The following is a 24,947-nucleotide window of genomic DNA, read 5'->3' on the forward strand; positions in this document are numbered from 1 at the left end:
TTGGTATTAGGGTGATGTTGGCTCCTTAAAATGTATCAGATGATTTTCCCTCCTCTTCAATTTCTTGGAAGAGTTTGAACAACATTGGGTTAATTCTTCTTGAAATGCTTAGTAGAATTCCCTTGTGAAGCCATCTGGTCCTAAACTTTTTTTGTTGGGAGATTTTTGAAGACTCGTTCGATCTCTTTAAATGTGATTGATTTATTAATTTCTTGTATTTCTTGTAGCATCAGTGTAGGTTGTTCATGTATTTCTGGGAATTGTGCATTTCAATCTAGCTTGTATAGCTTGTTGGCACACAGATTCTTATAATATCCTCCTGTGATCCTTTTTATTTCTGTGGAGTCTGTCATAACTTCCCCCTTTCATTTCTGATTGTATTTATTGTGTCTTCTTTCTTCTTTTCTTTGTTGGTCTAGCTAAAGGTTTGCCAATTTTATTGATCTTCTCGAAGAACCTGCTTTTAATTTTGTTGATTTTTTTCTATTTTGTTTTGTTCTCAATTTCATTGATTTCTGCTCTAATCTTTATTCATGCCTTCTGCTCACTTTTGAAATGGTTTACTGTTCTTTTTCTAGTTTCTTCAGTTGTTCAGTTAGATCTTTGATTTTAGCCTTTTCTTCTTTTTTAATATAAGGATTTAGGGCTATAAATTTCCTTCTCAGCTATATCACACAAGTTTTAGAAAGTAGTGTTCTCATTTTCATTTGTCTCAATATATTTACTAATTTCACTTACAATTTCTTCTTTGACCCACTGATTATTTAGGAGTGTGTTGTTTAGTCTCCACACATTTGTGATTTTACCTCTTTCTTATCTATTATTTATTTCCAGTTTCATTCCTTTATAATCTGAGGTGCTTTGTATAATTTTAATCATTTTTTATTTATTGAGACCTGCTTTTTAAAAAAAAAGTTTTATTTATTTATTTCTCTCCCACCCTCGCCCCATGTTGTCTGCTCTCTGTGTCCGTTCACTGTGTGTTCTTCTGTGTCCACTTGTATTTTCATCAGGTGAAACTAGGAATCTGTCTCTCTGTTGCACCATCTTGGTGCGTCAGCTCTCCATGTGTGTGGCACCGCTCCTGGGTAGGCTGCGGTTTTGTGTGGGGTGGCTCTCCTTGCACAGGGGCCACCCCTTGTGCAGGGAGCACCCTTACGCAGGGACATCCCTGTGTGGGCTAGCACTCCTTGTGCACAGCAGCACTGCATGTTGGCCAGTTCACCACATGAGCCAGGAGGCTCTGGGTACTGAACCGTTTGACCTCCTATATGGTAGGTGGATGCTCTATCTGTTGAGCCACATCTGTTTCCCTGAGCCCTGCTTTTGAACTAACACATGGTCTATCCTGGATAAAGCACAATGAACACTTGCAAAGAATGTATAACCTGCTGAGTTTGGGTGCCATGCTCTGTGTATCTCCATTAGTTATTGCTCATTTATCATATTGTTCAAGTTCTCTGTTTCCTTGTCCATCTTCTGTCTAGTTGTTCTATCTCATCATGTGAGTGGTGTGTTGAAATATCCAACTACTATTGTAGAAATGTCTATTTCTCCCTTCAGTTTTGCCAGAGTTTGCCTCATGTATTTTGGGGCACCCTGGTTAGGTGCATAGATATATATGACTCTTATTTCTTCCTGGTGGATTTTCCCTTTTATGAATATATTATGGCCTTCAGTGTCTCATAACTTTTTTGCATTTAAAGTCTGCTTTGTCCAATATTAGTATAGCTACCCCTGCTCTTTTTTGGTTACTGTTTGCATGGAGTATCTTTTTCCAACTTTTCACTTTCAGCTAGTTTGTATCCCTGGGTCTAAGGTGAGTGTCTTGTGGAAAGCATATGGATGGATTATGTTTTTTAATCCATTCTGTCAGCCTATATCTTTTGACTGGGGAGTTTTATCCTTTAATGTGATGTATTACATTAATTGATTTTCTTATGTTGAACCACCCTTGCATAACAGGAATAAATCATTCACATTACCATAAATGCATTATTTACTTTCACCATTTTATTCTTTGGTTTTCATATGCCATATCTTATTTTCATCTCTTTTCATTATCCTTTCTGCTATTCTAGTCTTCTATACTCTTCTCCAAGCCTCTCTCTCCTGTCTTTTACTTTCAGGCTGTAAGACTCCCTTTAATATTTCTTGCAAAGGTGGATTACTTTTTACAAATTATCTTAGTTTCTGTTCATTTTTGAATATTTTAAACTCACCTTCATACTTAAAGGGAAATTTTGCTGGATAAAGAAGTCTCAGCTGGCAGTTTTTCTCTTTCAGTACCTTAATTGTATCATACCACTGTCTTCTTGCCTCCACGGTTTCTGATGAGAAGTCCACACTAAGTCTTACTAGGCATCCCTTGTATGTGATGCTTTGCTTCTCCTTGCTGCTTTCAGAATTTTCTCTTTATCTTTGACATTTGACATTCTCTGTGGTTTGTGTCTTGGAGCAGGTCAATTCAGATTTATTCTGATTGAAGTATGCTGTGCTTCTTGGATGTATAAGTTCATTTCTTTCGTAAGATTTGGGAAGGTTTCAGTTGTTATTTCCTCAAACACTCTTTCTGCCCCTTTCCCCTTTTCTTTTCCTTCTGGAACTCCCATGACACCTATGTTGCTGCATTTTGTGTTATCATTTATGTCACTGAGCCCCTCCTCAAGTTTTTTTCTATCCTTTTCTCTCTTTAATTTCAGCTGTTCTTCTGTATCACTTGTTTTTTCTTCTGACATTTTGTGTCGACTATTGTATGCATCTAATGTGTTTTTTATCTTACCTATTGTGTGTTTTATTCCCATGAGCTTTGTTACTTTTCTATTCAGGTTTCAAATTCTTCTTTGTGCTCACTCAGTGTCTTCTTGATGTTATTTATCTCTTTAGTCATATTGTCTTTCAATTCATTAATTTGATTTTGGAAATTTGTGTGTATCTCATTGATAAGTTGTCTTAAATCTTGCATCTCTCCTGGGGTTTTGATATATTCCATATCTTGGGCCATGTCTTCCATATTCTTAGTATGGCTTGTCATTTTTTGCTGATTTCTAGGCATATTATTAGGATGGTAAGTTTACTCAGACATTCAATTTCTCTATCTTTTGTAGGGATTTGGTGGCAGGAGGCTGTGGGTTACAGCTGTTTTTGATTTTTGGTTTAACCTGAAATGGGTCTTTAGGATTGTCCCTGTTAGTTGCTCACATCTGGACTCTGGACCCAGTAATGTGTTGCAGATCACCTTCCAAGGACCTTGGGGTGGGAGGCTATAAAGCTCAGAAAAAACCTCTTACTTTTAACTTTTAATTTCCTCATGTGCAATTCCTTTGTACCCCAGAAGATGGCACTCTTTGGCAGGCCTCTCAGTTCAAAGCCTTGTTATATTGTATTTGATCTTTGTGACAGAGGATCCTGCCTGGAGGCTAGGAGCCTCTTAATTCAAACATTCTCAGAGGCAAATTCTCTCATCTTTGCAGGCAGCCCCTTCCTTTTCCCAGCTAGGGAATACTTTCACTCCCCTCTGTGTCTTCAACGACCACTTTCAGTCAGTACAGGAGATTAAGAGGATCAGATTTCTTTAGTCCCTTGTGGGCTCCCAAGGCAAATAATGGTGCAGCCCCAATCAGCCTACAAGGGCCCATGGGACACAGCAGACCAAATTTGTGGGTCAAAAGCTGAGTCAGCCTTAGGCTGTGTCCCTCTCTTTCCCCTTTCCTAGGAAGGTAGATCCCTGCAGCCCTCTTTGTCTGTAGCTGACTGCCCAAGGCCTGAGAATTCAAAAGTGTCTATAGAGTGGGGGGTTCTTCGAGCAGTTGCAAATGCTGCAACTCACAATTTTGTAGACACAATTCTTTTAATTGCCCCTCTCTCTTCTGCCTGGAGTCTAGCCCGCCCCTGGTATACTAAACCCTACAAGATTTTTTCCAGGCTTTTTCTGGCTATCGTCTAGCTATTTTCCTGGGAGAGAAAAGAGTCCTGTGTCTTTTTAGTCCTCCATTTTCCGAGAAGTCCCTCGCTATTTGTTTCAGCAGCTAAAACAACTAAACTAAAACAACTATCAGTATATTTTTCATACTCTGTTACTTTAAATCCAGATTTCACTTTAAATTCATCTTTTACCCATGCATGGGTTTGTACCAAGCATTGGTCATTTGGGGAAAAAAAAAATGGTTCATAGAATTATGCTGAATTTCCAATATCAAAAAAGTCACATTTGGTAATCTCAGCAAATCATCACTCCTATCATCAGAAAAGTCTTAAAGTATTGGGAAGCTGGGACACTTACAGTGACAGATAAAAGTTTTCTAAAGTTTTAAATTCAATTTGCAAGGTTAAACTTTGTCACTGGCAATAAATACTATCTGTCTTTTTTCCATGAAGTGACAGGCTTACTTTGTTCATTTTTAAAACATCATCTGCCAAATATTCAGGTCTAAGTATGTTGGTCATTCTCAAGTAAAAATGATATCTCATGAAAAAAGTGGCTAATTTAGCTTACAACTCCAACAACTGTACATGTGATTTTCCTTGAGTTAGCCATCATACTTCAATATACAGCAGAAATGCTTTAGTGGACCTGCTGTTTTATTGCACAGAATATTGGAAAGATGTAATTTGCTCATATTAGTGAGACCATACAATACTTGTCCTTTTGTGTCTGACTTATTTCACTCAGTATAATATCTTCAACATTCATCCATTTATCATATGTGTCCCAATTTCATTTCTTCTTACAGAGCATAATATTCCATCATATTTATATACCACATTTTGTTTATCCATTCATCAGTTGATGTATACTTGGGTTTTTCCCATCTTTTGGCAATTCTGAGTAATGCCTCTGTGAACACTGGTATGCAAATATGTGTCCATGTCACTGTTTTCAGTTCTTCTGGATGTACTCATAGTAGAGGAATTTCCAGGTCATAGAGCAGTTCTTTCTTTGGCTTCCTGAAGAACCAACAAACTGTCTTCCACAGAGGCCGTACCGATTTACATTTCCACCATCAGCGAAGGAGTGTTCCTATTTCTCCACATCTTCTCCAGCACTTACTGTTTCTGTTATTTAAATAATGGCCATTCATTGAGGTCTGAGATGATATCTCATTGTAGGTTTGATTTTCATTTCCCTAAAACTAGTGATATTGAACTTATATTCATGAATAATCTAAGAACTGAATAACATATGAGACTGGAAGTGGATGAGGATTGTGGTTAATAGTACAAATACAAGAGTGTTCTTTTAGGAACTAGAACAAACCTACATCACTATTATAAAATGGTAAGAATATGGAGATGCATGGGAAAAATACAATTAAGATAACTTACAGACTATAGTTAATGGCAATATTGTAATATTCTTGCATCAATGTCAAAGAAGGTATTGTGCTAATAATAGGGGGATTTGGAAAAATGTATCAAATGTATGCTTTTGACCATAGTAGTAATAGTCTGATGATATTCTCTCATAATCTGTAATGAATATTCTACAACACTGTAATGTTTTGTAGAGGGGTGTTATATGGGAATTCTGCACATTGTGCATGATTGTTTTGTAAGTTTATAACTTCTGTAGTAAAACATATATATATTCAAGGGTTGAAATTTAATAAAATTAATAACATACTGGTTCATCAAATACATTTAAAAGTAAAACTGGCATTTTATTTTATGGTTTTTTTGTTTGTTTGTTTGTTTACTCTAAGTATGTGGTGACTAAGAATGAAATGACAACTAGTACAGTTTGATGTTACTGTTTTGATTTGTACCAAGGGGTCAAAATTGTTTTAGCACCATCAGTACAAATGTCAACACAGTTCTTTCAGGATAAAACCCTATAATACAAAAAACCTAATCAACCTTTTGAATATTTCAAGACCTCTTATGTTTGTTGTCAACATTCATGCAAAAAATTATCTTTTTCAGTAATTAGTTGGTTCTAATATCAGGTAATACAAGCAAAACAGCAAGTCTAGCTATGTCTGTAGATTCATATATTTGTAAGGCAAAAGTACATTTCTACAACAAGATCTTAACTCAGTCTTTGTGCTTGCAACTAAATCTTTAATTCAGCAAGCTGTTATATCATTGAAAAGACAAAGTACAGGGAAGTGGACTTGGCCCAGCGGTTAGGGTGTCCGTCTACCACATGGGAGGTCTGCAGTTCAAACCCCAGGCCTCCTTAACCCATGTGGAGCTGGCCCATGCTCAGTGCTGATGTGCGCAAGGAGTGCCGTGCCACGCAGGGGTGTCCCCCGCGTAGGGGACCCCCACACGCAAGGAGTGCGCCCCATAAGGAGAGCTCCCCAGCGTGAAAGAACATGCGGCCTGCCCAGGAATGGTGCCACACACACGGAAAGCTGACACAACAAGATGATGCAACAAAAAGAAACACAGATTCCCATGTCACTGACAACAACAGAAGCAGACAAAGAAGATGATGCAGCAAATAGACACAGAGAACAGACAACTTGGGTGGGGTGGGGAGAAGGGAGAGAAATAAATAAATCTTTAAAAAAAAAAAAAAGAAAGTGCAATGATTTTCTGACTTTTTTTATCCAGCAAACATTCCACAAAACCAACTCTATAAGACTTTATTGGTTTCTGAGCTCTTGTATGGGCTTCTGTAGTCAATGCAACAGAGTAACTCATCTTGTAAGAAGCTTTCCTGATTTTTTTCATTTCTAATTTGGAAAGATCTATCAAAATTTTTTTTTACTTTTAAAAAGTTCATATCTACATTTAAAAGCTCAATTCCCCTTTCTTTAAACTTTCCTCAAAATGACATCCCATGTTAAACTGACATGATAATGCCATGCAAAAATGTTCTTTTCTTTAAGAAAATAAGGTGAATTATTATCATCTGTAATAAATATAGGTTTTGTCATATTTCATTTCTTATTAATAGTGTCTCCAAGTTTCTTTGGAGTAGATTCCTTTCACCCATGAGTCAGGAAACTCCCTGAAGTGTCGTTTTTATTTTTTTCTATAGCTTTAGCTTTAGAGAATACAGTTGTGCTGTTGTCACCTCAGTCAATTTTATTTTATTTATTTATTGTTATTATTTTTTTTAAAATTTATTTTATTTATTTCTCTCCCCTTTCCTCCCCGCGTCATCTGCTCTGTGTGTCCATTAGCTGTGTGTTCTGTGTCTGCCTGCATTCTCAATGGCACTGGGAATCTGTGCCTCTTTTTGTTGAGTCATCTTGCTGCATTAGCTCTCCTTATGTACGGCACCACTCCTGGGTGGGCTGTGCTTTTCTCATGCAGGGCAGCTCAATGCAGGATGCACTCCTTGCACATGGGGCTCCCCTACATGGGGGACACCCCTGTGTGGCACAGCACTCCTTGCATGCAGCAGCACTGCTCATGGGCCAGCTCACCACACAGGCCAGGATGCCCTGGGTTTGAACCCGGGGCCTCCCATATGGTAGGCAGAGACTCTATCAGTTGATTCACATCCGCTTCCCCTCAGTCAATTTTAGAACATTTTCATTACTCCAAAAGGAAAAATCCCATACCCCCTTCTACTTCTCTATTGTTTTCCCTTAGAGTTGGTATATCTTCTTTGTCATTGCTGCAAAAATATTATAATATTAATGTTAACTACAATCCAGGCATTACATTAATTGTAATTTTCCCATGTATCACCATATACTTAACTCTGTAGAGGAAGAACTTTTTGTTTTTACTTAACACTATTAACCACAATCTTCATCTACTGCCAAAATCACTATGTTATACGGTCCCTACATTTTTCTCTACCTTCCTTTCAATTGAAATATTACATCCCCAGACTACCCCTTTCAGTCACAATTACATTTATAAATCAGCAATGTTAGTTATACTCACTCTAATATATTGCCATCAACTCTATTCATTTCCACACATTTCCAAAAAACCTTATTAAAATTCTACATACATTATGCATCAGCTCCCATTCTCAACCCACATTCAATTTCCTAGTAACCTATACTCTAGAGTTTACCTCTGTGAGTTTACTCATCATATTAGTTCATATTAGTGAGACTATATGATAGATATCCTTTTGTATCTGACTTATTTCACTCAACATAATGTGCTCAAGGTTCAATGTGCATCCCAATTTCATTTCTTCTTCCAGATGAATAGTATTCCATTGTATATATATATACCACAGTTTGTTTATCCACTCATTGGCTGATGGGCACTTGTGTTGTTTCCATATTTTAACAATTGTGAATAATGCTGCTATTAACATGGGTGTGCATATGCCATTTCACATCCTTGCTTTCAGTTCTTCTGAATATATTCCTAGTAACAGGATTGCTGGGTCATACAGCAGTTCTGTATTTAGTTTCTTGAGGAACCACCAAACTGTCTTTCATAAAGTCTGCACCATTTTATATTCCCACCAACAATGAAGGAGTCTTCCTATTTCTCCACATCCTCTGTGATGATATGAGAACCATTGAGTGTACCTTTTGAATGGATTGTACAAAACATGGGAATGTATAACACAATGGATCCTGTGGTGGAAGATGGACTGTGGTTAACAGAACAAATAGACGTACATTCTCTCATGAACTATAAAAAGTATATAATACTAATACAGGGTGTCATTGACTGGGTGGGCTGGGGGAAAAATATACCAAATGTAAGATATTGGCTATAGTTAGTGGTAATGTTTTGATGTTGCTCTTTCAGAGTTTGTAACAATTATTTCACAACAATGCAAGGTATTGGTGGTTGGGTAATGTATGGGAGCCCTGTATGATGATATGCATGTTTTTTTGGGAGTTTGTAACATGTACTCTACACTTATTGTTTGTGGATATTTGTGTATGAATGATAAACTTCAATAAAAAAAATAAAAATTAAATTAAAAAAGAGAATCAGCTGTGGCTTGAGAACATGAGTTTTCTAACCACCCCCTATAAAAAATTATCCACCCTTATAAGAAAGATATATTAAAGTTCCTATTATTAATTTTGTAATATTAACAAGTATTACAAAATTCTAAAATTTATATCAGTTTTGAATAAAAATTTTAAAGTTAGAAGCATTTTTGAAAAAAATCAGAACCATTACTGTAAAACAAGACATTCAAAATGCATTTAGTTCTTTTGTTATTTTTCCACTTAGGCACAAGGAAACATTCAGGATATCAAAAGAAAAATTTATTGAATAATAGTGAGGTTATATGGATTATAGCAGATATAATGAACAAACAGCTAGTAAGAGCACAATGGAAGTTCTGAAAGCATACTAAGCTGATTTCTGTAAACAGCCTATGTATACCATAAACCTACTACCTTACTGTAGAAAAGACAAGGATATATATATGCATATATTCTATTAGCCATCAAAGTCTTTATGCCATTACATGTCATGTAGCATCTGAAAACCTCTTTCTTTCACACTGTGAAAAAAAAAGAGTGAAAAGGCAAATTATATATCTTTGACTTTTTATAGAAATAGTGTTGATTTTGGGAACTCCTGTGAAAGGGTCTTGGGAACCCCAGGGTTCCCAGACCACACTTTGAGAACTGCTGCTGTATGTCTTTGTTATTCTGTATGTGACCCCAGTTTTTTTTAATTGACATATGACTTTAATAAAATACTTTGTAAATTTGGTATTCCCCCTCTGTTAGTTATTATTTTCATGTGGTAGATTACCAGAAATAAAATTACTGAGACAAATTCAGAATATGGGATATTCAATAAGACAGTTGTCCTAGTCTCTTCCAAAAGTCAGTTATGGGGGAGAAAAGGTGGGAAGATTATTTTTAGTTTAAGAGCCTAAAGAAGCACAATAGCCAAAAGTAGTGTTGAATTTTGATTGGATCCTACTTTGAAAAGAAAAAAAAAATTAACTAATAAAGGAATTTGTGGGCAATAGGTAATATATGAATATAGAATGGATATTGGATGATATGAAATTTGAGTCAATTTTCTTACATATGATACTGGTATTATGGTTATTTAGGCAAATACTCTTATTTTTAGGATATGTATGCTAAAGTGCATATGATGTAAAGTACAGGTTGAAGTTTAATTTTATCTGCAATTTACTTCCAAATGTTTAATCATAAATATCCATCTATTTATCTATACAGACTCATAGGAAAATAGATGAATTGAAAGTCACTAAAGCAAATAGCGTAAGATGTTAGCAGTTGTTGAACATCTGGTGGTGGGGATACAGGTGATCGTTGAACTATTCTTTCAGCCATTCAATTTATTTGATATTTTCCATAACAGAAAATTGGGAAATTAATGAATATAATATAGTCAAATATAATTAATGATGATCAATATTTCTAAATCATTGTATAAAAGCATTAAGTACTGGTTTGAAAGTTACATAAAGGCTTTTTTAGTACCTTTATTGTACTAAGAGTGATTAGCACAAGAGACACTCACGTGAGAATTTGGTCTTTTCTTCAAGGAAGGAAAACTCTTAAGGTCCCAGTTGTCTTATCTGTAAAATGGGCAGCAATAACAGTGGTTGTTTGATAGAGTTGTTGCAAAAAGGAAATTTATACTATGTTTAAAACCTCCAGGCCAGTGACTGGCAAATCTTATCTTCTATTATTCCAAGTAATTACTTCATTTGATTAGAAAAAATAATGGAAAGAAAAGTGCCACACATTAAATTATCTCTATTTTATTACATTCAGGTACATTCTGTAACTTCAGGACTATTGCAAGTCCTTAGGGAAACAAAACACGTCAATAGATCTATAACAATTATTTGTCATTAGCATATAAAATATTACTATAAATTATTTTTATGTAAATGAAATATTCTGTAGTGTTTAAGTATTTTTTCTGAAATTTTGTCTCTAGTATTTTGCTTTAAGTTTCCTAAATCATAGACAACTTAGTTTTGAATTATCATATGTCCAAATTAGTGGAGTCTAAATTGATGTATTAGAATTCATAGGTAGAATTCAAACTATGAATATTCTCAATTGTTTTATTCTTGATGTTCAAGCTATTACTAGACCAGTAATTCTTAGAAAGCAAATTAATTATATGAGAGAACTTATCTATTGTTTGGAGAAATAGCATTCTTAGGATTTTAATGATAGCTATAGGAGTGTTTCCAGAAGTAATTTGTAAAAGTGAAGACTGTTATTTTTCTATTAAATGATTTTCATTTTGTTAAATCCAAAAGTGCTTCAATTATTCTTGATGATTTTTAGAGTGTTTCTTCTTACAAATTATCCTTAATTTTTATCAGTAATAAATGATGTGTTTTAAGGCATTTAAAAAGGCATTTAAAATTATAGGAGATAATGTATTTAAAATGCCTTCTTAAAACTTAGTTTTTTTAATGTGTTATGTATTCAAGCAAATATTAAAATTTTCCTCATGAATGAGAACCCTCATGAAAATGAAAGTATTATAGTATGGTTTGACATAGACATCGCAAAGCTTGAAATTAAAGGTCTAGATTAAAAGTAATAGGCCCCAGAAAAAAGTAATGTCTGTCTAGAGAAGGGAGCCAATTATAATAAAATAAGAAAACTCAGTTGTAATTTGTGTTTTCCACAAATATCCACTGGGACACAGAAGCAATCTAATTATTCAGACATCTCAGAAGAACTGAAATATAGCTCATTAAAAGAACAAGAAAGGGCTACATTTTCAACCTGCGTAATTCGTGGAAAGTCTCTTCTATTTTCTTCTGTCTCTTTCTGTGATATCTTCTATCCAGCTGCTGAAATAGACTGCCTTCTGGAAATTAAACCCACGAGGTTCTGACCACAGCAGTAAATCTGGTGGAACAGATGGTCCTGGGTGAATTGTTACACCTCTTCGCAAAACCTTGGGATTTTATCAATACTCTACTCAAAGTAAAATGGAAATCAGAGTAACAAATTAGCAGCAAAACTTTCATGCTTGAATCAAAACAGTATGCTCTGCTTCTTTCAAAATATCATTCTAATTGAATCCAAATTATTTTGTAGGTCAAATTTCACAAAGCATAAAAATGTATATGAACTATAGTATTCTCTCTCTCTCTTTCTCGTATGTACAGTATTGAAATATGATTAAATGTGAATTTAATTACACATCCTAGTTAAATTTTTCCAGTGGTGTTTCAGAAATTATGTTGATGACCTTTTTGTCATTTAAAGTCATTACTATTTTACATATAGAGTAAGTTTTGTTGGCTTGTACATCTATTATTCAATATTTTCATTTACCGCTCCATGGGCAAAATCAGAAAGGGAGATAGAAAGGAGGCAACTAACATTTTTGAGTGTCTACCATGAATCCAGTTCTTGGTTCCACCTTGATCCTAAGATGAATTCGCCTAACCATGCTTTCGTCCCCTCATTCAACACGTGTAATTGAATTTATATTATTTGTAAATCACTAAAAGCACAGAGATGAGCAAGGCAGATATAGTTCCTATTTGAATGGCATTTTCACTCCAGCAGGGAAGACTTCTACTAACAAACAACTGATTATTTGATTCCAATTATAGTGAGGATAGAAAGAGCTCTTAATGGGAGGATCTAATCTAATTGGAGAAGGGTTGGGTTGAAGGTCAAAAGACTTTCCAATGTTATTGAAGGAATGATTGTAGTTCTGAATGTCTGATCATTCAAGCTAGGTCCTAAGGGATGAGCTGGATTTGGCCTGGAGAAAGGTGTGTGTAGAAGGGTGGAGCTGGGAGGACTCTTGGGACAGCAGACTGACAAGGGAGGGGTGGCTTCCTCTTTATAGCGGAGGCATGCAAGGTCTTGCAGAAAAATATAAGTGGGATTTGAACTCAGATCTGTCCAACTTTCAAGTTTTCATACTACAACATGCCTTTCCCCAGTTTAACATGAAATAATGCTTAAATAATTGTTTTGTTCTTCATCTGAAGATTTTTTGTCATGAATCATTTTTGTATATTCATTCAGAAATATTACTGTTTTATTTATGAAAGTAAGTTCTTTTCATGCCTTCAGCATCATTCTCTGTTTTATTTTTCAGCGTTCCAACATTTCAGAGCCTTCCTGAAGAGATTCTTAGTAAGCTTGCTGACGTCCTTGAAGAGGTAATTGTTTTTAGTCCTTGAACTTTTTGAGAGGAGGCTCAGCCTGCTCTGCTGGCTTCTTTCATAGCTGTGTGATGACAACTCACAAGCGATAGACCTTTTAGGTTTTGTTTTTTTAAGCTCTAGAATGAGCTACACATTTGGCTTCAAATGAAAAGCAGCTCAGCACATACAGGATTTATACACAGTTAGAAATGTGCAAGTCAATTTAGCTACAGAGAGAGAAAAGCTTTTTCTTATGGCAAATATGTTACTTTGATTTCTAAAAATGGAGATGGTGTGTTTCTCTTATTTTAATCAGTGTGAAAAAAAACTGGAGTAACTGCCACTGTGATGCTTTGGATTAAGAAATTAACAACAGAAATTAGCAGTTGGATACATAATTTATTAGCATATAAATTTATTTTACACATGTAATTTTATGTCTGAATGTGCAAGTGTCACTGTTACTTCTTTTTCTGTGACCCCATCATAGTTTTAAAGAAAAGAAAAGTACATTAAGCTATTCAGTCATAGGTTGTCTCTGTGATTCACAATTGAATGTTGGCAGAATGAAGTTGCTTTGCTCAAGCTGATGAGCTCAAGGTCAAATTTAAAGCAGACTGGTTTTAGTGTCTAAAGCTGTTCTTCTGAAGTTATTGGGTGTGTGAGTTCTATTTCAGGTTAAATTGAGAAAAAAATTATCTGTTCCTTTCTGCTGAGGAAACGTAGATAGTGTTGGGAATCTGAGAACACTGAATGCAAAGTCATCATCAGCTCAGAGTATGATGTCTTCGCATTCTGCAGTGGGCAACATGGAGAACAGGGTTAGTATAAAGCAGACGCACAAACAAGAAATGAATTTAGGAATTTAGAAGGCTAGACAGGCAGTCCAGGCAAACCCACAAGACAGAGATAAGTCAGGTGAGGCAAACGTTCCATGCAGATTTGTTCATTTTTTTCTTTTATTTAGCAAATGGTTACTGAGCAGGCCTTATCACAGGCCTAGAGATATAACAGTAAATGAGATGGACAGAGTCCTGCCTTCATGGAGTTTATGTTTAAAAGGGGGAATTCATATTAATCCACCAATTGCATAAACTATTGAATAACCTGAATGTGTTCCAAGGCAAAAAGTAAAATAGGAATTGCTAAGAGTGTTTACGGGCTTATGGAAACCAACATAGTCTGGGGGGGCATGGAAAGATTTTGAAGAAATATGATGAGGCAAGCTCTGCAAACTAAGTAGGAGTTGGCTGAAATGAAGGAGCACTGTGAGAGGCAGAACGAATCAAATGGTTGAAAACAGCCAAAATAGGCCCCTGTGGCTGGAATGCAGAATGTGCCAGAGATGGGATTTTGCAGGGCTTAGTATATATGCCCAAGGAGATACTTTGGATTTCATCCTCCTAACAAGAGGAAGTCTTGGAGATCTTTTGAGCATGGGGAAAGGGGAGGAGGGGCAGGATTGAATTTATTAACAGGTGTTTAAGGAACATTCATTTGCAGAGGGAACTTAATTGGATAAATAGAAGTGAAATGAGATGCAATTATTTAACCTTGGGGTAAAGGGTGGCCTAGGGCTGTCCTTCCCTACCTGAACATTTTGGGCAGATATATCACCCTCATTGCCTTTCAGGGTGCTTAGAATCGAGATTTCATAGTGATTGCTTTTATTTCCTATACAATTAGCTATTTTTTTTTTTTAATTTTTTTTATTTTTTATTGACTTTGTAATAATATTACATTAAAAATATATATGTGAGGTCCCGTTCAACCCCACCCCCCCACCCCCCCTCTCCCCCCCCCCCAACAACACTCGTTCCCATCATCATGACACATCCATTGGATTTGGTAAGTACATCTTTGGGCACCTCTGCACCTCATATACATTGGTTCACATCATGGCCCATACTCTCCTCTATTCCATCATGTAGGCCCTGTGAGGATTTACAATGTCCGGTGATTACCTCTGAAGCACCATCCAGGGCAGCTCCATGTCCCGAAGACGCCTCCACCTCTCATCTCTTCCTGCCTTTCCCCATACCCTTTGTCCATTATGTCCACTTTTCCCAATCCAATGCCACCTCTTCTATGTGGACACTGGATTGGTTGTGTCCATTGCACCTTTATGTCAAGAGGAGGCTCAGATTCCACCTGGATGCTGGATGCAATCCTCCCATTTTCAGTTGTAATCACTCTAGGCTCCATGGTGTGGTGGTTGTCCTTCTTCACCTCCATCTTAGCTGAGTGTGGTAAGTCCAATAAATCAGATTGTAGGTGCTGGAGTCTGTTGAGGCTCAGGATCTGGCTATCACATTGTCAGTCCAGAGATTCAAATCCCCTAAATATATCTTAAACCCCAACATTAACTGCACCTCCAGCACATTAGCATGAAAGTCTTATGAAGGGAGATCCCATCTGAGTCCAGATTCATCACACATAAACACCATTTCCAAAGAGGGGCCATCTGCCCTGGTAGTTAACCCCATCGGCCATGACCATAACTCCCATGGGTCTCTTTAGCCCTCAAAGGAACCAATATCTGGGGGTTGTATCTGCTTTATCTGTCTCTCTGACTCTGCTCAGTTGTGCATGAGGGCAAACCTTCTGCCAGCCTCCAGACTCTTTTTTAGAAACTCGTAGCCATATAAACTCATTTCTCCTTTCCATTTCCCCCTTACTTTAGGTCAAACAGCATTTTAAAGTCATGGTATTTTATGTAGACATGGATATTCTGCTGATCCGCATTGAACCTTCCGTATAAGGTCATTTTCCAGTTGCATCATCAGTTGGTAGTTGATAGTGGTCCCTCGTTGCCAGGGAGGCTCATCCCCGGGTGTCATGTCCCACGCTGGGGGGAAGGCATTGCATTTACATGCTGAGTTTGGCTTCGAGACTGGCCACATTTGAGTAACATGAAGGCTGACAGAAGGAAATTCCCAGGCACAAAGTTGCTCTAGGCCTTGTTATTATTTTGGGTTTATCAGCTCACAAGCATAGTCATTAGTATCAGGGGCTCACTGTTGAACCCTCACTCCCTCCCGGTCCCCACCACTGTACCTGGGAGACTGTCGCTGCTCCCCTAGGGACCACGACAGAGCACCACTGGCCAGGAACCCAGTACCCCCCCTACTGTGGTTTTTAATTGTTGCCACTATGAGTATATCCAAACATTACCATGCACCCTGGACATATGTTCTGTACCACTCCCTGTCAGTCATATATCACCTGTCATTGGTATCCCATACCAGTATCCCTCCATTGCCATTGTTGAAACACTCTGTGATCCAGAACTCCCCGAAATTTGAAGCCCAATATAATGTCATGGTCCCTTACTAGGGAATGGCATATAGCGATGAGTTTAAAGGATAGATAAAGAACTTGGATAAAGTTAGATAAAGAACTTAGATAAAGAATGTTGACTTGAAAAAATTCCACATCCTATTTTTTTCTTTTTTTTTTTTTTTTTCCCCCCCCCTAATTATTCAGCTTTTCTTCACAGGAGTCCTAGACCACAGCAATGTATATATATAATATACAGCACTCCCACACATCCACCAGAAAACCTTTTCCCTTCCACAGTGATACTCTTACGCCCTATTCATATCATATTTACTTAAAGTGATGTACAGAGTCTGAGACATTAGCTTTCTAACAAGGTGACATCTGTGTTTACATTATGGTGCATACTTTAGGATACACAGTTCTTTACATTTTTAGTTATCCTATGTTTTACATTATGGTTTACATTATCAGTCTGTCATCTCCTATATGTTATGGTGTAATATTACATGTTTTATATCCATCCTTGTGTACTCTCAAGAAACTCCTCTCTTACCCCCCATTTACTTTGGTTCCACACATTTAACGTCCATTTTCCCTTCCACCTTGGTGCCCTCAGTGATAGCCAACCTCCGTTTCCTGAGGAGCCACTTCCAGAGATAGATGGAATAGTGTTCAGGGCCTAACTTGCTCAACTGCCCCAATGCCCTGGGAGCCACCCTTTCTCTCGAGGGATACAGTTCCCTCTATTGGATGGCATTAGTCCTCCCCAGGATGTGGGTCCACCCCCACTCTCACTACTTGGGTTTCTACCCCATGATGTCACCCACTCTGGCAGAATGAGCATTTAGACATTCCCCAGGAGCCCGTCCTGCATCAGACCCTCCCCTCCGAGCATTCTAAACAGGTAACCCTCTTTATTATATTTTGATATGATTTTCTCGGCATTTTACTCTCCACCAACACCTGACCCTCTCCTGGTTCGTATGCTACCCCTCCCTCCCCCCACTTTTGGGCAACGTTACCCAGCCGTCCCTCCCCAGCCACCCTCAAACCCGCAAAGCCCCAAGCAAAGGCAACCCCTGGCCCCCCTTTTATCTCTTCTTTGTGTTCATACTTACCACCATCTCGTCTTAAATTCCACCCCTGCAGACATCGGCTCATATCCTTCGTCCACCCTCCGATTTCCTGCAAGCCTATCGTTCAGTCTCTTGCTATCTAGGGCAGCTTGTTTATTTCATATCATTGAGGTCATGTAGTATTTGTCCTTCAATGTCTGGGTTGCTTCACTCAACATAAGGTTCTCAAGATTCATCCATGTTATCACATGTGTTTGTAGTGTGTTTGTTCTTACAGCCGAGTAGTATTCCATTGTGTGTATATACCACATTTTATTGATCCACTCGTCTGTTGATGGGCATTTGGGTTGATTCCAACTTTTGGCAATAGTGAACAATGCTGCTATGAACATTGGTGTACATATATTGGTTTGTGTTCTTGTTTTCAGTTCTGCTGGGTATATTCCCAGCAGTGGTATTGCTGGGTCATATGGCAAATCTATGGCTAGTTTTTTGAGAAACCGCCATACTGTTCTCCAGAATGGTTGGATCCTTCTGCATTCCCACCAGCAGTGGATGAGTGTTCCCCTTCCTTCACATCCTCTCCAGCACTTGTATTCTTCTGTTTTTTTCATAGCTGCCAATCTTATGGGTGTAAGATGGTATCTCATTGTGGTTTTGATTTGCATACAATTAGCTATTGAATACTACTTCATTCCAATGCTCTTTCAGGCTAAGTGCTAAGGAGAACTAAGCAGGAGAGGTGGAGTTTGAGGATTAATATTTATAACTAGGGTCATCAGTTGATTAAAGTCTTGGGAGGAGGTGAGGGAGAGCCTATGCAAAAGCTCTAAGAAGAGTGTGGCTAAGGAGTTGGAGTAGCCAGTGGGCAGGGTGACAGGACTGCAGTAAGGGATCAGAGGAAGGAACAGAGCAGTGTTTTAGGGACAGGTCAGGAAGGACCAGAGTATTCAGAGTTGCAGGGGTTTTGAAGGACAAACAGCTCAAGCAGGAAGAGCTCAAACTGGGGGAGTCTGGGGGAGTCTCAATAGTCATCTGGTCACAGCTTATAAAGGCACTTAGGGAATTGCCACGTGCATGTGTGTGGGTGGGTAGGGAGTGGATTACAATGACTAACTGACGTTAAAGTTCAGATTCACATAAACTAAATTGGTAGCTCCTCCATTCTGATAAGCTATGTCTACTGTACAGACATTGGTTTATCACTAAAGGTGATATCTGCAGTTTTGTAGGGCATGTTCCATTTTTCCATTTTCTTGGAAAGTCCTTGCAGGTCAATTACTTTCATCGTTTGGAAAATTCTTTCTCAGAAAGGGGTCCCTCCTGGCAATGCCCGATATAGGTGGTCATTTCATTTTACTCTAAAGACCCTTGCAATTATTTTGGCTTTTACATGGAGTGAAATATTGGATAGCTCTAAGCAGAACAATGAAATGTTTTGGTGTACCTTTTTAACAGGACTGCTGTGGTTTCTGTGTTGAGAAGAAATGATGGTGGCTTTATATAGTGTGGTAAAAGAAGATTGAGAATGTTTAGGCTCAGAATGTGTTTTGAAGGAGGACTAAAAATGACTTCTTGGTGCAATAGATGGGTGGCATGAAAGAAAGAGAGGATTCAAGATTTAACCCAAGGTTTCTTTTTCTTTTTTTTTAAAGATTTATTTATCCGCCCCCCCCCCTCCCCCCGTTGTCTGTTCTCTGTGTCCATTCACTGTGTGTTCTTTTGTGTCCTCTTGTATTCTCATCAGGCAGCACTGGGGATCTGTGTCTCTTTTTGTTGCATCATCTTGCTGTGTCAGCTCTCCGTGTGTGCAGCACCATTCCTGGGCAGGCTGCGGTTTTGCTTGGGGTGGCTCTTCTTGCACAGGAGGCATTCCTTGCATGGGGGCACCCTTACATAGGGGCCTCCTGTGTAGGCCAGCACTCCTTGCATGCAGTAGCACTGCACGTGGGCCGGCTCACCACATGAGCCAGGAGGCCCTGGGTATCGAACCCTTGGACCTCCTATATAGTAGGTGGATGCTCTATCTGTTGAACCATATCTGCTTTCCCCAAGGTTTCTGACTTGAGTAACTAGAAGGATGGAGTTCTCATTAATTGAAATAGGGGAGACTGGGGGAGTCGTTCAGGGATGGGAAGATCAGATGCTCATGGAGATTGAGAACACAGAAGGTTTGAGATAATTGTCTAGAAAAATGGGAGAGTAAATGCACTAGGGACATACTGCATGTTTGCCAGGCATCTTAATGTCCCGTTTGATGTTAATGATCACAAATCTAAAGGGAGACTAGCTTATTTGGTTGTGTGTGATTTTTCAGCCCCACTTATTTGTCTAGATTCAGGTTCCAAGTAGGCAAAGAATTGGATTACATCAGTATTTATTTTGTGAAGAGTGAATGAGTGATTAAGAGAGGGACTAAGGAGTTGAGGATCCATGCAAGGGAGTGATGAAAACGTTTGACCATGGAATTTAAACTGAGCAAGGAGAAGAGCCCTGGAGGGAGCCAGGGCCAAGGAGAGGTTGTAGGATCAATGGATTTTACTTTTACTCTTGTGAGAGTGTAGAATCTTCAGAGTAGGGAGGAGTGAACTAGAAAGATACTGAAACTAATTTTATCTCTAGGTACTAACTGTACCAGTGATTCTATGATCCACAGAACCTCAGATGTTCATGTGTACAAATTCTTATTTCAGGGTTTATTGAGGTGAGTTTTCCTATGCATTTATTGGCCTCCCTCATCTATGTATGTGTCCACTAAGTGACACAAAATATTGTCACATTTGACTCCTAAGTTCAAGCATGAAAACAAAAATCAAGAGAAAAAGAAATGGCTGTTTTTCTGTGGTTGTGCTGACTACTGTACCTACAACCTCTGTAAATGTAAAGCTGATTTTTTAGTTGGTCTTTTGCTTTTTGCTTTTCTTGTTGAATATAGTGAAGGATTCTCTGGTGACTTTGTCTTCTTGTTGTTGTAGTTTTTCTAAACAAATTCAACTAAGGCACAAATGTGCTAGCCCCAATCAATCCCCTCAAAGAATAAAAAGAATTTTAAAAAATGAGTCTATGAAATCCTTTGATGTTTGTCTTTCTTTTCCACAGCTGTGGAAGCATTTGTTATGCTTTGCAGAACAATAACCGTAACTCTATAAATAATTCTGACCAAAGAAATATTTTAGTATTTCAAGTCAGATTTTCTAATCAGAAGATGCCTTAATCTATGTTTGGGTTCTGTGAGTCATAGAAGGGTCTATACAATGTTGAGTAAAAATGGAAACAGATGATTAATTACCTACATATTTGTTTTCAAGACATAAAAATGAAATAAACAGACAAAATGCAAAGTAGATATATAAATATACTATGCAGTGCATGAAAGTGTTCAACTCAAGTTGAATAAACAAACAATAAGAAACTAGATTAAATTATGTATTGGACAAAGCGAAGCAAATTTGGAAGAACAAAAGCAATGCCAGTGTCTCAAAACATTAAAGGAAAATATGCTTGCATAATAATTGAGTTGTCTTTCTCTAAAGTATCCACAAGAAGGTGAAATAATCTCAGATTATTTTGAAAGTGGTATATTCAGCCTCAACAAAGAGGTTTGATGCTTTGTTTCCCTGACAAATATTTATGAAGCACCTACCATTTTCCAGGAATTGTTCAAGGCCGAGGGATTCAGAAGAGCCCTGCTATTGTGGAGCTTGTGTTCCATTTGCTGATTCAGATCATATGTAAGAAGGAGAAATAGCATGGACTGATTCAGGCTATTCTATTGTGTTAGTAAGGGAAGATCTTTCTGAGTAGGACATATTTAAGCTGAGATCTAAATGATGAAAATGCATCTAAGAGGTGTAATGTATACCAGGCAGAGAGAAACGGTAGTGCAAAAATCCCAAGGTAGAAATGAGTTTGCTGTCTTTAAGGAACAGAAATAAGTTATGGAGGGGGCATAGCCAGGTGGGATGAAGTTAGAGTGAAACAGGCAAAGTCAGATAGCAGAGGGTTTTGCTGATCACGATAAGTAGCTTGACTATTCTAAGTGCAATGGGAAGATCTGGAGGGCTGTAAGTAGTAAAGTGTCGTGCTCTGAGTCATGTATGTATAATATCTATCTGGTTACTGTGAGAAGAATGGATTATAAGAGGACAGCCATGTTAGAAGTTTACTGCAAAATAAACAGGAAACGATGGATAGGTTTTTTTGTTTTTTGTTTTTTAAATCATTATAAACTTTGTTTGTAGAAGAGTCTGAGATTATAGAAAAGTTACATAAAAAATATAGGGGATTCCCATATTACCCCCACCCACCCACATACGGAGTTTCCCCTATTATTCACATCTTACATTAGAGAGGTACCTTTGTTACAATTGATAAGCAAAATTGAAGCACTACTACAAATCAAGCTCTATAATTTATGGTTTTTACCTTGTGCTGTACAGTTTTAGAGGCTTTGACAAATGTATAATGCCATGTATCTGTCATCCAATTCCAATGCCCTAAAAATGCCCTGCATTCCACCTATTCATACCTTTCCTACCCCTCTGAACCTCTGGTAACCAAAACGACCAGCTTTATATCAATGTTACAAGTTCTTCCATTATCACGTGATAATACCTACAATAACAATCAGTCTACATTGGTCCATGAACCTCTACCCCCTTATGTTCATTCATTCCTTAATCTTGAAGAATTGGGGATGATGTCCATTCTGACTGCTTTAGATTGAGAGGGGGCTTAGATATTATGGGGCAGATGGAAGGAACTGTTTGCTTGCAGTTGTAGATGCTCTGTTTTGGGGGATGGGGCTTGTCTATCATTATTTTGTTAGTTGTCCAGGGCAAGTCTGAAGAAATGGCCACAACTCTGCTAGGATTCAGGGCTCATCTGGCATATGAACAGTCCAAAAATTTAAATCTCTAGGACATATATTTAACAGGTGTATTAGTCAGCCAATGCTGATGTAAAGTACCAGAAATCTGCTGGCTTTTATAAAGGGTATTTACGTGGAGTAGAAGCTTACAGTTACCAGGCCATAAAGTGTAAGTTTCTTCTCTCACCAAAGTCTGTTGTTACATGTTGGAGCAAAATGACTGCTGATGCCTGCAAGTGTTGAGCCTCCCTCTTCCTCTTAATGCTCTGTGGTCCCAGCTTCTTCCAAAATCAGCCATAGCCTGGGATAAGTCTCATCTCTCTCCCAAGGCTTGTTCATCTCTGGGCTCAGCTGATCTGTTCTCTCTACAAGGTCAGCTATAGACTGTCAGACTCTCTCTTCTTGGGGCCTCTGCTGTCTCTAGCCCTCTGTGTTCCTCTCCTCTGTGTTTACTTCCCAGGGCTCCAGCTCAAAACTCCAACTAACTCCTCAGCCCTGTTTCCTCTGTGAGTCCCTGTCCACCAAGGGGACATCTTACTGACATGGCCCAATCAAAGCCTTAATCATAATTTAATCAAGTAAGAGTGAAACCTCTGAATCCAATACAATCTAACGTACCCAGAGAAACAGACCAATTTACAAACATAACCCAATCTCTATTTCTGGAATTTATAAATAATCCCAAACTGCTACAATGGGTATAGTATAATTATAAGTCCATATAAAAAGAATAGAAGAATCACAAGTAGGGAATTTTTAAATGACTCTATCTCTATTGTATTGGGGACATAAATTATCTTATATTCCTAATTACAGCCCCTGAAGGGGTGTTAGGTTCATGCAGCTGTGTGCCTTGCTACAGTGTCCAGATGTCCTAGGGTCCTCAGGAACACTTTTGTTTGAACTTTTGTTTACTGTGGCAGTGAGTGAGAAATTCCTGAGACCTGGGTAAACATAATCTTGAGAGTGACCTCTCGACTCACTTTGAAATCTCTTAGCCATACAAACTCTTTTTTATTTAATGCTTCTCCCTTTGGTCAAGGTCAATTGTGGATGGGTTTTTGTATTGTATCTGTTTTATTCTTATTTTCATTGTGAAACAATATTTCCATGGTAAAGAGAAAAAGAACAAATAGGGACAGGGGATGAAGAGACTGAGAGAAATAAACAATAACTAGAGAGAAAGGAGTGAATATAATAGTATTGCGAAAGTAATTTAGGAGGGTAGATGTGATTAGAGAACAAATTTACCATACTTGGGGCATCCCATCTGGAGCTGGATGTTTTTTTTAATGTGAGTCTTTTCTGTCATTGCCCACCCCCCACTTCCCTCCTCCCACTCTCTTTTCTAGTGTGCATTTCTCCACTGTGTTACTGCCTATAAGATTAGAAAACAGAAACTAAGGCCCTTGTTCCAACTGTTGTAATTTGGTGCCTCTTTTCCCTCTTTCCTTTATATCATGTAGCAGAGCCGTCCTCCTTTGCATAGTGAAGCTCTCATGCCTTTTCCAGAAACATCTGAGTTTTCTCAAGTCCCTCTGAGAAGTAGCATATGCTTAGAGGCATAAAGCGTTTCTTGGTGAAAGGCCTATCCAGACTGGACACAATAATCCCAACATTTTTCCAGGTTGTGTTTACAAGAGAAGTTTAAATAATTTACTTGATTTTTAATTATTCACCTTCATTATCACAGCAATATGTTCTTCTTAAACCATTCCTGACTCAAATTAAGTCTTAAGAAATAACAGAGATCATTTTAGGAGTTCCAGATTCAGTTGCTAGAGAAGCCATTTTAATGTTTGTAAAATAAATTAGAGGGAAATTTTAGGTGTATGTAGGGAATAAAAAGTTCTGATTCTATAAACTGGTTTCATTAACCTCTTTATTACCCCAAATCTCACAGTGAAAAGGTGCATTTGAAGTAATTAATCAAGGATATGAATCTCTTCTGAGAGTCTAGCAAATAACCTGTGAATAAATGAAAACTGTGAAATTATAAGGTATATACTGATCTCTTCCTTCTTACTATAACTAGCTAATGCACTTTTCCTTCTTCCTTCATGAACACTGTGATTAGTTTCTATAGATGAACTATCTTTTTTTCAAATGGATTGACCAACTCCTAGCTAATCTCCAGCTGAGAAATAAACCCTTCAATTATCACCTACCCAAACACCATGGATAAGCCATTGTATATAAACCCAGTATTTATTATATATCCAAATGTATGGGTTGTGGCGACATCTTTTTTTAATATATAAATTTTTATATTCAATTTAATGTATACTTTTGAACTTGAGGCAGGATATGACATTTGATTATTCAATATATATTCTTATTTTTATTTTTATCATTCCTTTTTAAAATTTTTATTTGTCTTTTTTTTTAAAGATATATAGATCTCAAAAATTGCTACATTAAAAAATATAAGAGGTTGGATTGTGCTTATGCACATCTCAGCAGGATCTCAGAGACAGCCAAAGTAGATACAACCCCAGGTAGTGGTGCTCCTGAGGGCTACCGCTACACAGGTTCTATGGTCATGGCAGATGGCTCTGGAGTTCAGTGCATTGCCAGTGGGCCCTCCTTTGGAATTTGTGCCCCTGAGTGTGATGGAGGTGGACTCAGATATGACCTTTCTACACATGCCTCTTCTGTCACTTTTACTGAACCTGCGGTTGATGCTGGGATTGGT

General features: G+C 37.8%; 1 protein-coding gene across 2 annotated transcripts in view; it reads left to right on the plus strand.

Moving 5' to 3' along the window:
- Positions 1–24,947, plus strand: part of PRKG1 (protein kinase cGMP-dependent 1) — a 1,391,770-nt gene that overhangs the window by 963,320 nt on the left and 403,503 nt on the right. For both annotated transcript variants that reach the window (XM_058298873.2, XM_058298872.1), the window contains exon 5: positions 12,976–13,039. In XM_058298873.2, the coding sequence (XP_058154856.1) occupies positions 12,976–13,039 (64 nt within the window). The remainder of the gene's footprint in view (positions 1–12,975; positions 13,040–24,947) is intronic.

Source organism: Dasypus novemcinctus, chromosome 6, assembly GCF_030445035.2.
Source record: "Dasypus novemcinctus isolate mDasNov1 chromosome 6, mDasNov1.1.hap2, whole genome shotgun sequence".
NCBI classification, from domain to species: domain Eukaryota; kingdom Metazoa; phylum Chordata; class Mammalia; order Cingulata; family Dasypodidae; genus Dasypus; species Dasypus novemcinctus.